This window comes from Schistocerca americana, chromosome 3, assembly GCF_021461395.2.
Source record: "Schistocerca americana isolate TAMUIC-IGC-003095 chromosome 3, iqSchAmer2.1, whole genome shotgun sequence".
NCBI lineage: Eukaryota > Metazoa > Arthropoda > Insecta > Orthoptera > Acrididae > Schistocerca > Schistocerca americana.
Window position 1 is genome coordinate 616,369,630 of NC_060121.1, and position 17,057 is coordinate 616,386,686.

Sequence of the window (17,057 nt, forward strand, 5' to 3'; positions counted from 1 at the left end):
ACTTGTCACGCAAGTAAGATGCTCCCATCACATCATCTTTAAAGTTAAGGGTCAACGACGCACAGTGTTCATATTAGCACCCTCTGACGAATTTCCTTTGGAATGACACATTCTGCTTTCAAGAATGCAATGACAGCATTTTGTTTAAATTACAGAGTGGTTATAATTAAACCTCCGCCATAAATAACAAATGAACCATTGAAAGAAACACATCGTAATTTCCACAGCAGATGAGTAAGACAGAAAGCCGGTTTCAATAAATAGTGGTTTTCAATTAACCTTAATCGTGGTTTCAACGGATTTAAACCCCTCTTCTTCCGAAAAACAAGAAACATGCATACAATGCGACAACATAAATTACATTCAAAATATCGTAGAACAATATCAAGCGTCGTACAGAAACCACTACCTACAACAAGTGTAGGCATGTCACAAACAACATGATGTATACCAACATAAGACAGGTAGTACTTACAAACTTCACATTAGTGAACAGTCAGTCAGTAAAGCGATCTACATCTCCACATGGAATGTGTAGGCAACGATCTGTACATCCCTTTATAAAAGTTAAGGCCCCTAAAATCAAGGGCTAGTCACTTCAGTAAAACTAGTCACATAAAATGCCAGACTATGTTAAGAGCTACATGCCGACTGAGAGAGAGAGGAGAGCGTGGATACCAGAAGAACAAATCCTGAGGCGCATGCGCCGATAAACACGCAGCTTGGCGGCATAAACAGCCAGTAGCCGTAAGCACATTGAAATTACTAACAGCATTACAGAAATATGCCTGCCTATCAGATTACGCTTCATTATTATCACTGCCTCCTTTGTGCGACTTCTGAAAACAACACTGAAACATTCTGAGAAAATATAAGCATTTGGCACACTACATTTTGCAGTGAGAGTGACGCCCTGTAAGTCAGAAAGATACGACGGTAAATACGGGGACCCTCCCGCCGGAGGTTCGACTCCTCCCTAGGTCATGGCTGTGTGTGTTCTTCTTAGCGTAAGTTAGTTTAAATTAGTTTAAGTATTGTGTAAGACTAGCGACCGTTGACCTCAGCGGTTTGGTCCCTCAGGAATTCACACACATTTGAACATTTGGAAATACGGTTTTAGTTTTCAATGGGAACATACGTTCTTAAATTCACGTATGAGAAACAATGTCGAATACTCTACCTCAATAGCTGACGGTTGCCTGAACATGGAAAAACTCACTTGATCACGTTAAATTAACACACCTTCGTTGCTGTATAGAAGGTGAAAGGAGAGGAAAAGGAACGTAGCCTACAGCTTTATGCAGTCAAACTGGATTCAAACAAAAAGATAAGTTCTAGAGAAGTTAGCCATCATAAGTATGCTAGGGCTGAGGCGATTTTACTGATACCGATTTTACTGATACACATATAAGGGAATTCGCATCCACTACATATATATATATATGAGAGAAGGGAAAGAGCAAGTGGGTGAATACATCAGCCACCGAACAACACCTCAGTGACACAGATAAATATCACGAGATTAATGACTAAAGAGTACACGACTGCAAAGGTTAAAATAAATCACGAAGAATCGTGAACAGAAGCAACGAGACCAGGAAAGCTGAAGTTCCCCCCTGGTTCGTGCAACACGTGGTCCCCACATAAGAGATTACAAAAATTTCACAAAGCCGCGCGGTATTAGCCGAGCGGTCTTAGGCGCTGCAGTCATGGACTGTGCGGCTGGTCCCGGCGGAGGTTCGACTCCTCCCTCGGACATGGGTGTGTGTGTTTGTCCTTAGGATAATTTAGGTGAAAACTTAGGGACTGATAACCTTCGCAGTTAAGTCCCTTAAGATTTCACATACTTATGAACCTATGAATCTCACAAAACTAAGAAAATGCAGTTGCTCAAATAACACGTTAGACGCTGATCAAGGATCACGCGTTGAAATACAGAAACTGGAGTTGAGGTCTCATCGAACGAGGAACACGTGGAAATAGGTGTAACAAAGCAAATTTTGGAAATCGGTATATCTAAGCACGCAATCTGAGATAGGGAAAGACCCATAGACTAGGAGAGAAAGAAACATACTCATACGAAGACACATTTATTATCACATTCACACACAATAAAGGTCGCCCTAACTTGGCATAATCATTACACAGTGGAGAACTTTCTACACCCAATAATCTGAAGGACCAGAGAAAACCCAGAGTACTGAATAAATGGAAACCCGGGACGCTCGCTTGCACTAATGAAGCATTACGGTTATAAGTAAACACATCCTGGAAAAGGAGATGTAACGCTTCTATTAGGATGAAGAACTTACACATTCATAACGACTTTTAAGTAGAAAGAGTGAGCTTAAGAACCACGAACTAAACTCACCAACAGCCAGTAGCAGAGTGCCTACGAACGGTAGCACTCAGAGAACCAGGCAGTAAAACACAAAAGACCACAGTGGTCATTTCCGCCACGAACGTAAAAGTAACAGATAAGACACGCACAGTGGGGATACACCCCTTTCCCCAGTAAACGAACGCGAAGTTGTTTACCCTGTACCCGCAGCTGCCGAAAAGCAGCTAGTCTTCCACATGCCTTGTAAACAAAGAAAGACAAATAACCTCTCTCATTCCTTCACACAAAAGGCAAGGTAAAGCGGGAAATATGAAGATGTAAGATCTCATTACATATATTACAATGTGGATTACAGAGGATACACAGGATAAGTAACTGAATTACATAAAACAAACGAAACTCCGTCCGAACAGGCCTTGAAGACACAACAGTACCGCTGGCCGGAGTGGCCGAGCGGTTCTAGGCGCTGCAGTCTGGACCCGCGCGACCGCTACGGTCGCAAGTTCCAATCCTGCCTCGGGCATGGATGTGTGTGATGTCCTTAGGTTAGTTAGGTTTAAGTAGTTCTAAGTTCTAGGGGACTGATGACCTCAGTTGAGAACCATAGTGCTCAGAGCCATTTTTGAACCCAACATACTGACCGGTCACCGTGTCACCCTCAGGCCTTAGGCGTCATCGGATGCGAATACAGACGGACATGGGGTCAGTAAACCGCTCTCCCGTCCGTTGTCAGTTTTAGTGACTGGTGGCGTTACTTCTCAATCCAGTAGCTCCTCAACTGGCCTAACAAGGGCTAAGTGCACCTCCCTTGCCAACAGCACTGACGGTGATACATGCAAGAGCTAGCCAAGTCCGACAGCACTTAACTTCGGTGATCTGACGGAAACCGTTGTGACCAATGTGGCAATTGAATTACATAAAACATAAAATTCTTATGCAGTGCACAAGTTGCTTGTATCTAAAGGTGAGATAATTATTGAATTTATAACAGTCCCACTGCTCTGTCCTTCTGGGGGAGTTTGAAGTATACCGTGAACAAGCGGTGCAGCAGATGAGACGGGAACAAGATAAAAATGGTCAACTGTATTATGAAACGGTTCTATTGAGACGTTTCGGGGTGCGAAATTTTGGGAGATGGATACATACACATGGGTATATCATTCCATGCTGATTCAGATGTGAGCTAGAATTCATCAACCATAATGACTGGCGTGTGGTTGCTTGCCAGTCTATCGCCAATCCATGACGGTATGTTTTCAGGTGGTGAGAGATTTGGAAAGCGCGCTCGCCAGAGCAACGATAAAACATTCACGTATCGACGTAGGCACGACCAGCATGGGCATTGTGGGATCTTGCATTACCTTTTTGAGACATGACATGACACGATTCTGAATTTCGGGCGCTGTCACTACCTTACCACCTCACAAATGCAACGGCTATTGTCCAAATTACCGTTCATGCGAACGAGAAACGATAGTGTCGTGTGTCCAATGGTAAACTATAAATTTATACCTGGTGTTGAGCTGGTAAGAGGATGACGACAGTAATGTGGAGATGTTCGTTCTCTTCGCAGCCTCCACACACGGATATGTGCGCAAAACTGGCACTTGCTTGCGTCCGGTGTTGTCACTGGACATGCTACTGTCAGCGCACCACTCTCTGCTGCTGCGTCAAGGGATGACTCGACAATGGTTGCCGTGCTGACAGTCTGCAGAGCTAACGCGCGCTCCCACTACCCGTGTGACTACTTGTCTTGCTAAAAACAAACTTCCTGACTGAAGGCGCACGATGCGACTCAATGATCCTGCATTGCCGAGAGAACAATATAAATGTTAAAGGAAACGGTATGGCACGTCGTTCCAACCAAACCGGTTGAAATTTGCATAAGACGCTTTTGGATAACGTAGTGAGGCATCTATGGACCCGAATATACCGGGTCGTTATGGTTAAACTTTCCCTATTTAACACGTTATAACACGGATAATAATTACCATACTAGGACTAAATTTGGTAACAATAATATCAAGGACATGGCGAAGAGAAATAATGCTAAATCAATTCAATTAAAACCCTTTTAATGTGCTGCTAAGATACATCACACCATTACATACCGGCACCATTACTACTATAAAAGGGGCTATATGAGGCGCCCACCAGTGTCCAAAAGAGTCCGAAAGCGCGGGACTGCATTCTGCACAGCAGAATGAAGCACCTCTATTGATACGCTGTGCTTCAGATCAGCACATGCGTGAATATTCCCTTGGTAAATTCTTGGAAACAATCGACTGATAGTTCGATCGTTTCCAAATGTGTTTAGGAGAAGCAGGTGAACTTCACGAGCAATGTGCGGTGGGGACCTATCTTGCAAGAAAACTGTTGAGTTCAATGCGTCTCTCTCCTGTAGGGCGGGTATGACATACTGGCGAAGCATATCGCAATAACGCTGGCTAGTCACACTGCCCTTCTTTGGTCCTTGAGCGCCAACCTATTACATAAAGAATAGGCTAATGGTAGGTTGTTTTGGAAATCAGCCCTATGCAAAGACAATTAGTTTACTTTCGCCGGCCGCTGTAGCCGAGCGGTCCGGAACCGCGCGACTGCTACGGTCGCAGGTTCGAATCCTGCCTCAGGCAGACAGTAAACCCAGGTGTAGGTCCAATGTGTCCAGCATGCAGAGAGGTTGGTTGCAGGCCCTTAACTGGCCTACTTCCAACCAACATACGGCCATCACTGACACCGAAAAAGAACCAGCTTTCTCCAGAAAACACAACAGACTTCCAACCTGCCCTCCAATGAGCTCTCGCTTGACACCACTGTAGTCGCCGATGGCGGTGGTCTAGGATCAGTCGAATGCACGTTACAGGGCGACTGGCTGCGAGCTGTCTTTGAAAAAACCGATTTGTAACAGTTCGCTGTGGTATCAATATTGCTGAAGTTGCTGCTGCAGGTGCATTACAATGCGTCACAGCCATACACGAAAAACATTGGTCTTCGCTCTAGGCAATGTCACACGACCATCTGGAGTTCAGTCTTCTTGTACCTGTACATTCGCGTGATCATCGCTGCCAGCAATCACGTACACTGGCTACATTCCTGTCAAGTCTTTCTGTAATATCGCAGAAGGAACATCCAGCTTCTCATAGCAGTATTACGTGACCTCGTACAAACTGAGTGAGGTGCTGATAATGGCGAGTTTGTCGCCTCAAAGGCTTCTTGACCACTATCAACTCACCACATCCAGTCTTAAAGATGAGTAACGATAACGAGCGATTTAAAAGAAACGTGATTTGCGATGAGTCGCAACTCATAACGGCGCTAATAGCGCCGCCCTTATGCCACGGGTTCGAAATTAGAATAGAAATCATCTTTCAGATGTAGAGACACACCAATCAACTTCCGTTTATGTCGCACAACTCCTTCTCGGTCTTGGGATTTATTTTTTCGTCAGTGTATATGTCCTTTCGGGCGCTAGTGGCGTGGGGTGATTGAAATCGTACGTGGCTTTAAGTGCGGACCTCTGGAAACAATAGAGTCTATATTCGGAGGGCGCTTTTGAGATCTCACCCAATGCGTGCAAATATACCACGGGACGCTAAACCACAGTCTCAATATGCCACGATCCTCTGTCTCTCGAAATCCTACTCAGACCGGTAGACGTTTCTCATTCTTACACGATGCATAACACGAGCTTCTCAGTTACTATCAAAGGCAGTTTCTGAATAAACGCATTGTTTCCTTATGTACAAAATGTATAAGGCGTAACGCTACCTATTCTGAGCGGCTGTGCCGAAATGCTAATCGTTTGCAGATCCAAATACACTTCAAGCCGTTTGTTGCATGCCCTCTTCATTATTTTTACAATTTTAATGGAAAACAGTGTACTGTAATTAAGCTCTACAAAGACAAAAAGAAGAAAATAAAAACAAATTCTAGTGTCTTTAAAACAACAGTAACGACGAGACCACTAAACTCACAAAAACGTAAAACGCACGCTCCAGTGTTAGCACTGACATTGTAACTATAGCGCTGCACACAGGCAGACAATCAAATACGACTATAGGCCCTCAAATCTACAACATCGAAGCTACTCAACTGTCGCGCTGATAGCGGCGTAAAGCTCTACTACTGAAATATGATCTACAAGCAATAAAAACAAGAAAATAAATACGAGCCCGGGAGCCTTTTAGACGAAGTAACGGCGATACTACTAAACACTTGCTTTCACTAAAAACAAAAGCGCAAGCTGCGGGATGAGCTCGGTCACTGGACACTACCGCAGTGCACACAAGCAGAAGATCAACGATCAATGATGCTGCTACGTAGACCGGCTCACAGGCGCCGGCGGTGGAGACGTCTCAGCCGAGGACAGCGCTCGGCTATTCGCTCTTTGCCAGAAGTGCCTCGTGTGAAACTTAACGTCCCGCGTATCCACTTACCTTCCACGCGGAGCAGACGGAGCAAACCGTATGCAGAAGCGTTCACCACAGTGTGCCTCTCAGCTTTCGCTGGAGATAGCGAAGCAATCAGATTGGATGAAAATAAAGGCGAAGAAATGTATTTGTAGTATTTCCTCACTCAATTTTCGTTGATAATTGACCATAATCTTGCATACCTTTTGTAAGTCAGGCCCCCTTCGCTTCCCATTCCTTAATACAAATATCTCAGTTATAGCCATTACAATATCTATCATTTTGAGAACTGTAATTACATTGATCCACAAATTTTAATTTTTTACTATTTACAGAAACGAAAGCACTCGTGTGCTGGACACGAAAATCAACGTTAAAATTATCTCCTAGTGCAGGGTTACAAGTAGGTAAGGTGTTTTCGTTTCACAGTCACACTTATGAGGCATTACTAGAGCTACATTAAAGGCATTGTGATAACAGTTCCTCAGCGGTAAGTGTGTGAGGTAAACTTTTTCAGTACAGAGCAGACAAAAGCACACATTGTGATTATAGATTTAGATTTTCCAAGCGTAAAGCTGAACTCTCGGCCTCACGACTGCAGCAGTGTCGGGAGTGCCTGATAAAACTGAATGCCATTTCAGTCCTGAAGACGACATTACATTTTTCAGTGACATTGACGGTTTGTGGCAAGACCTGAGCATTACATACAACATGACGAGTGGAAACTCTTTATAGGTGACTAAGAAACAAGCCTGAAATCAATACCGTTACTTAATAGTAATGATAGGCCGTCCACCTGTGTTGTGTATGATACCTTAGCTAAAAAAGGTTATATACCGTACTGAAATCCTTTATAAACTGTGTTAATTACAATAAGCATGAATGGCTGGTATATGGAGACTTCAAAGACATTGCGATGCTGTTGGGTTTGCAAGGGGGATACACTGCTGGTGCTGCCTGTATGAAAGGGACACTCGGGCAACAGCAAAATGCTTCACAGAGAGGAAATGGCCTCCATGAATAGCCCTTGTGCCTGCAGTCAAAAAATATTTCCGAAGATTCTCTCATGAATCCGAACAAAACTGTTCTCCCACCATTGCACATCAAGCTGGGACTCATGACAGCATTTGTTAAGGCTGCGTACAGGAATGAAACAGCATTTCAGTATTTGTGTAAGAAGTTTCCGTGACTCAGCACAGATAAGACCATAAAGGGCACTTTCATTCGTTCAAAGATACGCCAGCTGTTGGCGGACATACATTTGAGTCCACTCGAACTCCTGATCGGCTGAATGCATGGCATTGTTTCGATAAAGTGATAAAATTGTTCTCAGGGAACAGGAGAGCCGAAAATTATAGAGAACTTGTCAACGAACTCATTCATGTTTATAAGGTCATGGCTGCAATGTGACGCTGAAAATGCACTCCGTTGCCTTCATGTGTTCCCAAAGAATCTTGGTGCATTTAGTGGCAAGCACGGCGAGAAGTCACACCGGGATATTTCTCTGAGCGAAAAGTGGTATACGGGACGGTGAGCTACTGGTACGTCGACTGATCTCTGCTGGATGCTACAGAGAGGCGCTCCAGACACAATCCACAAGAGGAAGGCAAAGAACCGTTACCAATAAACTAAGTTTATCCAATTGATTACGGTAGCAGTATACGTGGAATGTAAAGTCCCAACTTACTTCTAAAACTGGGCTAGGAGACAATTTTAATAGTGATATTCGTATTTAACTGTTCGAAATCTATGGGGACCGTCTACTCTGGTTTCTGTAAAAAAATCCACTATAGACCAGTGTTATCAGTCATCAGTGAGGCAATACTCAAATGACCTCTAATGTTGTTGTTGTTGTTGTTGTTGTGGTCTTCAGTCCCAAGAGTGATCTGATGTGGCTCTCCATGCTGATCTGTCTTGTGCTAACTTCTTCATTCTTGTATAATTACTGCAGCCTACTTTCATTTGAGCCTTCTTACTGTACAGTAATGAATCTTTAGTCTCCCCTCGTACTTCCCTCCTTAACTATTCCTTGACGTCTTGTGTCCTGTCAACTGATACCTGCCTTTAGTCCACCTGTGTCTTGACACTTATTCACCTCTATTTGTATTGAGTAAGTATCCATTATTTGTCCGATCTACCCACTTAATATCTGCAGTCATTCGTAGCAGCACATTTAAAAAGCTTCTAGTCTCTCCTTGTCTACACTACTTAACGTGTACATTTTACTACCATACAGAGCTGCACGCCAGACAGATGCTTTCAGAAAATGCTTCCTAACACTTAAATGTACACTGAGATGACAAACGTCATAGGTTACCTTCTAATATCGGGTCGGACATCTTTTTTCCCGGCGCTGTGCAGCAACGTGGCATGGATTCAATGGGACAAGCTGCCACCATAGCCGTCCACAATTGCGAATGTGTTGCCGGCGCAGGATTTTGCACACGGACTGACCTCTCTGTTACGTCCCATAAATTTTCGGTGGGTTTCATGTCGAGTGATCTGGGTGGCCAAATCATTCGCTCGAAGTGTCCTGAATGTTCTTCAAACCAATCGCCAACAACTGTGGCCGGTGACATGGCACAATGTCATCCAGAAAAATCCCACCGTTGTTTGGAAATACGAAGTCCATGAATGGCTGCAAATGGTCTCCGAGCAACCGAACATAACAATTTCCAGTCAATGATCAGTTTAATTGGGTCAGAGGACCCGGTCGATTCCATGTAAACACAGCCCACACCACTATGGAACCGTCACGAACTTACAGTGTCTCGCGGACAACATGGGTGCACGTCTTCGTGGGGTGTGCGCCGCACTCGAAATCACCTGTCAGCTCTTACCAACTGATATCAGGACTCATATGATCAGGGCACGGCTTTCTAGTCGTCTACGGGCCAGTTGATACGGTCACGAACGCAGGAAAGGCCTTACAGGCGATGTCGTGCTGTTAGCAAAGGCATTCGCGTTGGTCCTCTGCTGCCAGAGACCATTAATGCAAAATTTCGCCGCACTGTCTTAACGGATACGTTTGCCGAACATGGCACAAAAAAATGGCTCTGAGCACTATGGGACTTAACATCTATGGTCATCAGTCCCATAGAACTTAGAACTACTTAAACCTAACTAACCTAAGGACAGCACACAACACCCAGTCATCACGAGGCAGAGAAAATCCCTGACCCCAACATGGCACAATGATTTCTGCAGGTTACTTCGGGCAGTGCTGTTTGTCTGTTAGCAAACGCCGCTGCTCTCGTTTGTTAAGTGAAGGGCGTCGGCCACTGCGTTGTCCGTGGTCAGAGGTAAGACCTGAAATTTGGTATTCTCGGCGACATTGTGGATCTCGGAATACTGAAATCACTAACGACTACCGAAATGGAAAGTCCTATGCGTTTAGCTCCGCGTTCTAAGTTCGTTAATTTCCATTGTGCCGCCATAATCACGTCGGAATTCTTTTTACATGAGTCACCTGAGTGCAAATGACAGCTCCGCCAATGCACTGCCTTTTTATACCTTGATTACACGATACCACCACCATCTGTATATATTATCTCACGTCGTTTTTTTATCTTAATGTATACTGGATCTTGAAATGTTTCTCTTGTTCAGAAGTTCTTTCCAGGCCGGCCGGAGTGGCTGAGCGGTTCTAGGCGCTACAGTCTGGAACCGCGCGACCGCTACGGTCGCAGGTTCGAATCCTGCCTCGGGCATGGACGTGTGTGATGTCCTTAGGTTAGTTAGGTTTAAGTAGTTCTAAGTTCTAGGGGACTGATGACCTCAGCAGTTAAGTCCCATAGTGCTCAGAGCCATTTGAACCATTTTTGAGTTCTTTCCATGCCATAGCCCTTCTACAAAAATGGTTTAAATGGCTCTGAGCACTATGGGACTTAACATCTGTGGTCATCAGTCCCCTAGAACTTAGAACTACTTAAAAACTAACCTAAGGACATCACACACATCCATGCCCGAGGCAGGATTCGAACCTGCGACCGTAGAGCCGTTCTACATTTTATATCTTTTCCACTTCAGACATCGTCATTTGCCTTGCTGCCCGAATAAAAAACTCATGTACTACTTTTAGTGGTTCAATTCCTTATCTAATTCCTTCAGCTGTCTCTACTTCTGCCTGTTATCTGTAATAAGTCCTCAGTTACATGAATGCGCTATTTATCGGATTGTACAAGGCGTATGATATAAACAGTTTGTGATAGTTGTCTTGGTTGCTTATATCTGGTTACCAAGTTTACTCTCCAAATTCCCACAAATTTCTTGCAGACTTGAAGATCTGTAATGTCCCCCCCCCCCCCCCCTCCCCAAAACTGGGAGTGTATTAGAGACTAAAATTAGTAACGAAGTTCTGTGGGAATGATGCTATGTCAGAGGAACTTCCCTTTCACTTTGTGCACGAAAAACTCACGTTTTGACTCCAGGCGGCATCTTTGCTATTAAATTCCACTCTAAAGGGATATCAACACAGGATAGCGGCTTTTATAGTTCGTCGCGGAGATGGATCTCTGTCACCAAACGTAGAGTCAAGAAGAGCTGGAACAAAGTAGAAGCAGTTGTTTGGTACATCTCATCTTTAAAAAGAAGAAGAAAAACCACAGCATTAGTTTCACCAAACCACTGTCCTTCACCATATATGTTGCTTTAGTCTTCCATTTAAAAGGCTATAGCATTCTTATTGTTTAACAAGGATATGTCACAAACCAACAAAAGTAATTACAGTACAAAAGCTGAAAAAACTAAGTGAAGCAAGACATTCTGATGTTCAGGAATGGTTTTCTTCCAGTAGCCTGGCATCGATTTCCTCCGCCCTTCACACTTCTCAGATAATTCAGAGCACAATGAAACTGCGCGTAAAAAATTATTATCACCTCAGAGTAGCAAGTAGTTAGTGCATTACATTGCAACTCTGGATTTACTTTTTAGCAATCTATAACGAATCATCGTCTATGCGTATGTGAAAACTGCAAAAATTGCTCCTTTGTCGGATTATGTATAAAACTGCAAAGTTGTAAGAAAGGCCTCGATTAAGTGATCACTGACACACAGACGGAGTCATTCCCGAGCACCATACTTTCTACCAGTACTCTCAGTGTCTCATGTACGGAGAGCATGTGATAATACCGGACCTAATCTACTACTCCAGTGTGTGTCGGGGAGCTTAACGTCCCAGTCTGCGGGCAGTTCATCATCAGTACTACTGCACATACTCTCATGCCATGAACAACATAAAGAGATTTTTAATTTAATACAAGTTTTATATGTGAGAAGTCTGAACCACTTCTCTTCCTTTTGTCGGCCAAATATTGGAGCAAACCGGCTGTCAACCTGCTCGTCACCAAGAGACTGAGGGATAACGATCTTGCCTGCGGCAGTGTAACCGTCTGTATGAATAGTTAGACTTACACAACTCGCAAAAACGTATTGAGACGATAACAGATTCGGGGTCCCCACGTTTCACTTACGCTACACATTGTGAAAAGACTTAAGCGCTCCACTTTGAAACAAATGGCAGTCATAACAGTTTAATAATCATTTCTATATTGCTGTATTTCAATAATAATGTGTTATAGACACCTCATGTCCAATTTAACTGTGTATTCCCTTGTTAATTGGTGCTGTGTAATGATCATTATCTTTCTCGTGTTAAAACAGACAGTGTACGTTAGTGAGAGAGAGTTGTTGCAGAGATCTTTTAAGTTTTTTTTCTGTATTGTTCACATAGCAATCCTACCAATAAGTACTAGGATGTACTATAGTTTTGGGTCAAAATTACAAAACAAATTTCAGATAGAAGTAATGTCAGATGTAGCATTTATGACAGCCAGCCAGTTGTGAAATACAGGTTTATTAAACTTTAACTATGGTTTCGGCAGTTTTATAACTTTCTTCCTCGGAAGCTATTGTACCTAATAACAAATACTACGACACTGTGGGTAGGACAAATATGGTGTCGTTGCAATAAAAAGTTCAGGAAATGATTACAATAATATTAGTGAAGAATACCAACATTTGTGGGAAGAGGAGGGGGTAAAAAAGTGTGTCATTTAATTCATGTGGCTATTACATTCTAAACGATCAGCTTCAACTTGCAAACAGATATTTCCTGGAAGGCTTCAAGCCTCTACTTCTAGCCGAATAGTCAAGTTTTCTCTTCGATGCTGGCCTCCGAGCTGTTTTTCTTTTCTCAGAATTCTTTGTTAACTTAGAGTACATCTTTTATTTGTTCTTTTACAATGTACTTTTCTTTATCCACAGGTAGGTGGCTGTTCAACATTCTAGTAATGAACCATCTTAGAAGGATCCCTCCCCCTTTTATTAAAAAAATTTAATGGGTGTTTTGTACTGCTCATAACATTGTGGCTTCTTGACATATGTACACTGCTTAGAATCCTTTGTTTACTCATTAGTCTACTGGGTATTTCAAAACATATCCCCTTCTAGTATATTTGTTGAGACAGCTTGTTTTTCAGTACGACCACTTTCTTTAGCATAATGCTTCGCAAGTGATGATCTACCACCCCTTCCCTTCCTCTCCCCCTCGAACCCCCCCCCCCCCCCCCCCCCGACTCTCCCACACTATCTCTTTCACCAATCTGCATTTGTCTAAATACTCGCAGTTTCTCCGTCACAGTGTTCCTTCATGTCTTGAGCCAACTCAATGCCTCAAAAAAATGTTCAATTGTGTGTGAAACCTTATGGGACTTAACTGCTAAGGTCATCAGTCCCTAAGCTTACACACTACTTAACCTAAATTATCCTAAGGACAAACACACACACCCATGCCCGAGGGAGGACTCGAACCTCCACCGTCAATGCCTCAGTATAAGACCTCTTTCACATTGATAATATTTCCTTGAAGCGTTTTCGCTTTGACACTCATGCTTGTTGCAGTTGCTTATTCAGGCACAACTGCTTCTCGTGCGTTTTTATGATACTGTGAATAGTTTGCAAAGTTAGCCTGACCCAGCGGGTTCTTTACTACCCATATGACTTTAATTGCCGCACTTTTTTTACTCCCTCCCCTCCCTCTTTTACACTTTTTAGTTAACATGTTAATTCTAGCAATGAATATGTACCTGTGATATCACGCACGCTGCTCATTGCAGCTATGCGCATACAGGACGCGCAGGAAACTACTAAGTGGATGACACGCGTATGTAGTAGTCAGAGTCAACGACTCCACATTGGATATAGATAATGTGATTCTACGTGAGCGTGCTCCACGTTTCCTGTAATTTTGTTTGCTGTGACGATATCATTTATGTTCTACACAACGTCGTAACATTTATTATTAGGTAGAATACCTTCTGAAGAAGAAAGGTCTAAAACTGTCAAAACCATGGTTAAGGTTTAATAAACCTGTATTTTGCAATTGATTGATTGTTATCCCAGTTTATTGAAGCTTATATACAGCAGTTAGCTTTCTTGATTAGAAGTATATTTACCTGGAATCGCATTGTCTAATTAGGCTAGTGACCGTCCTTGATTTACGTAGCTACAGTTTTATGCTATAAACACAGTTACATTCGTTCGATTCCCGTTAAAATAACTGCTGCTCCCTGACTATTAGCCGGCCGGTGTGGCCGAGCGGTTCTAGGCACTACAGTCTGGAGCCGCACGACCGCTACGGTCGCAGGTTCGAATCCTGCCTCGGGCATGGATGTGTGTGATGTCCTTAGTATAGTTAGGTTTAACTAGTTCTAAGTTCTTGGGGACTGATAACTTCAGAAGTTAAGTCCCATAGTGCTCAGAGCCATTTGAACCATTTTTGAACCTGACTATTAGAAATGTTCCTGGTGACGAAACTTTGTCCAATAAATTTCCATTAGCACTCTATCACGGCCAAACTTTAAATTGATTTCGAAGGAGTAACATTATTAGGAAATTGCTCTCGTAGTAATAATGGGTAGTGTTATACTGTACTGGACTTTCCCGTGACAGGACTAATAGTAGTGATAGGGGAAAGTCTTATAAAGGAATCACTCAATAGAGGAAAGTCCACTGGACCTGACGGGATACCAATTCGATTCTACACAGAGTACGCGAAAGAACTTGCCCCCCTTCTAACAGCCGTGTACCGCAAGTCTCTAGAGGAACGGAGGGTTCCAAATGATTGGAAAAGAGCACAGATAGTCCCAGTCTTCAAGAAGGGTCGTCGAGCAGATGCGCAAAACTATAGACCTATATCTCTTACGTCGATCTCTTGTAGAATTTTAGAACATGTTTTTTGCTCGCGTATCATGTCATTTCTGGAAACCCAGAATCTACTATGTAGGAATCAACATGGATTCCGGAAACAGCGATCGTGTGAGACCCAACTCGCCTTATTTGTTCATGAGACCCAGAAAATATTAGATACAGGCTCCCAGGTAGATGCTATTTTTCTTGACTTCCGGAAGGCGTTCGATACAGTTCCGCACTGTCGCCTGATAAACAAAGTAAGAGCCTACGGAATATCAGACCAGCTGTGTGGCTGGATTGAAGAGTTTTTAGCAAACAGAACACAGCATGTTGTTATCAATGGAGAGACGTCTACAGACGTTAAAGTAACCTCTGGCGTGCCACAGGGGAGTGTTATGGGACCATTGCTTTTCACAATATATATAAATGACTTAGTAGATAGTGTCGGAAGTTCCATGCGGCTTTTCGCGGATGATGCTGTAGTATACAGAGAAGTTGCTGCATTAGAAAATTGTAGCGAAATACAGGAAGATCTGCAGCGGATAGGCACTTGGTGCAGGGAGTGGCAACTGACCCTTAACATAGACAAATGTAATGTATTGCGAATACATAGAAAGAAGGATCCTTTATTGTATGATTATATGATAGCGGAACAAACACTGGTAGCAGTTACTTCTGTAAAATATCTGGGAGTATGCGTACGGAACGATTTGAAGTGGAATGATCATATAAAACTAATTGTTGGTAAGGCGGGTACCAGGTTGAGATTCATTGGGAGAGTGCTTAGAAAATGTAGTCCATCAACAAAGGAGGTGGCTTACAAAACACTCGTTCGACCTATACTTGAGTATTGCTCGTCAGTGTGGGATCCGTACCAGGTCTGGTTGACGGAGGAGATAGAGAAGATCCAAAGAAGAGCGGCGCGTTTCGTCACTGGGTTATTTGGTAACCGTGATAGCGTTACGGAGATGTTTAATAAACTCAAGTGGCAGACTCTGCAAGAGAGGCGCTCTGCATCGCGGTGTAGCTTGCTCGCCAGGTTTCGAGAGGGTGCGTTTCTGGATGAGGTATCGAATATATTGCTTCCCCCTACTTATACTTCCCGAGGAGATCACGAATGTAAAATTAGAGAGATTAGAGCGCGCACGGAGGCTTTCAGACAGTCGTTCTTCCCGCGAACCATACGCGACTGGAACAGGAAAGGGAGGTAATGACAGTGGCACGTAAAGTGCCCTCCGCCACACACCGTTGGGTGGCTTGCGGAGTATCAATGTAGATGTAGATGTAGATGTAAAATCAGGGAACTGATTTTATGGTTATAGAGGAAGCTGCATAGAGTAAAACCTGTAGAGAGAGACGGATACTTGAATGTTCAACAAATAATTGTTGTGTGTAAGTGCAACTCTGAAAGTGCAGTTTAGTAAAAGAAATGTGTGCTATAAGAAAAGACTCGCACGGGCGAGGAATTCATGGCGTGTCTCATCACAATAGACGAAATTTGATGAAAAATAAATAAATAAATCATGGGGTTCATGAATGAGTGTCAGTTTTTAATCAAAAACTGCCTTCATTGTACATAACATATCGTTTAAAAGTACTACGGTACTCTACTCCATTTTTGACAACTATTCATGCCTTTTTTAAAATCAGTTTTCTGATTTTGTGGGGTCCACCATGAGTTTCTTCCCCGTCGATGTCTTTTCGTATAGCATTAACTTACTTTACTGAGTAGTAATTACACCAACAATTATTTATCGCATGTATTTCAGAACCTGCCTTCTTCTATAGTTTTTATGCCCTACAGCTTCTTCTAGTGGCAAGTAAATGAGTCGTGATGTGTTAACATTCATCCTATCATCCTGTTCCTTATTCAAGACATTGTTTTCAGCATATTCTTTTCTTTACTAATTATGCGGACAACCTTCCCATTTTTTATTTAAGAAGTTTACCTAATTTTCGGTATCCATGTGTAGCACCAGGTCTCAAATATTTCGATTCTCTTTTTCTTCGGTTTCCTGTCTATCATGAACGTCCTGAAATTAAGGCCTATGTTTGATACTAAGAATAGTAGACCTGTGTTAAAGAGGAACGCCCTCTTTGTGCTAGGCTGGTTTTTA

At 43.0% G+C, this 17,057-nt stretch overlaps 1 protein-coding gene across 3 annotated transcripts in view; it reads right to left on the bottom strand.

Moving 5' to 3' along the window:
• LOC124605616 (ATP-dependent translocase ABCB1-like) overlaps positions 1-17,057 on the bottom strand; it is a 242,334-nt gene that overhangs the window by 168,389 nt on the left and 56,888 nt on the right. Inside the window, exon 2 of one of the 3 annotated variants that reach the window (XM_047137423.1) lies at positions 11,168-11,292. The exons of the other annotated variants lie outside the window; for them this stretch is intronic. Within the exon in view, the coding sequence (XP_046993379.1) occupies positions 11,168-11,187 (20 nt within the window). The 5' untranslated portion in view covers positions 11,188-11,292. The remainder of the gene's footprint in view (positions 1-11,167; positions 11,293-17,057) is intronic. 3 annotated transcript variants of the gene reach the window in all.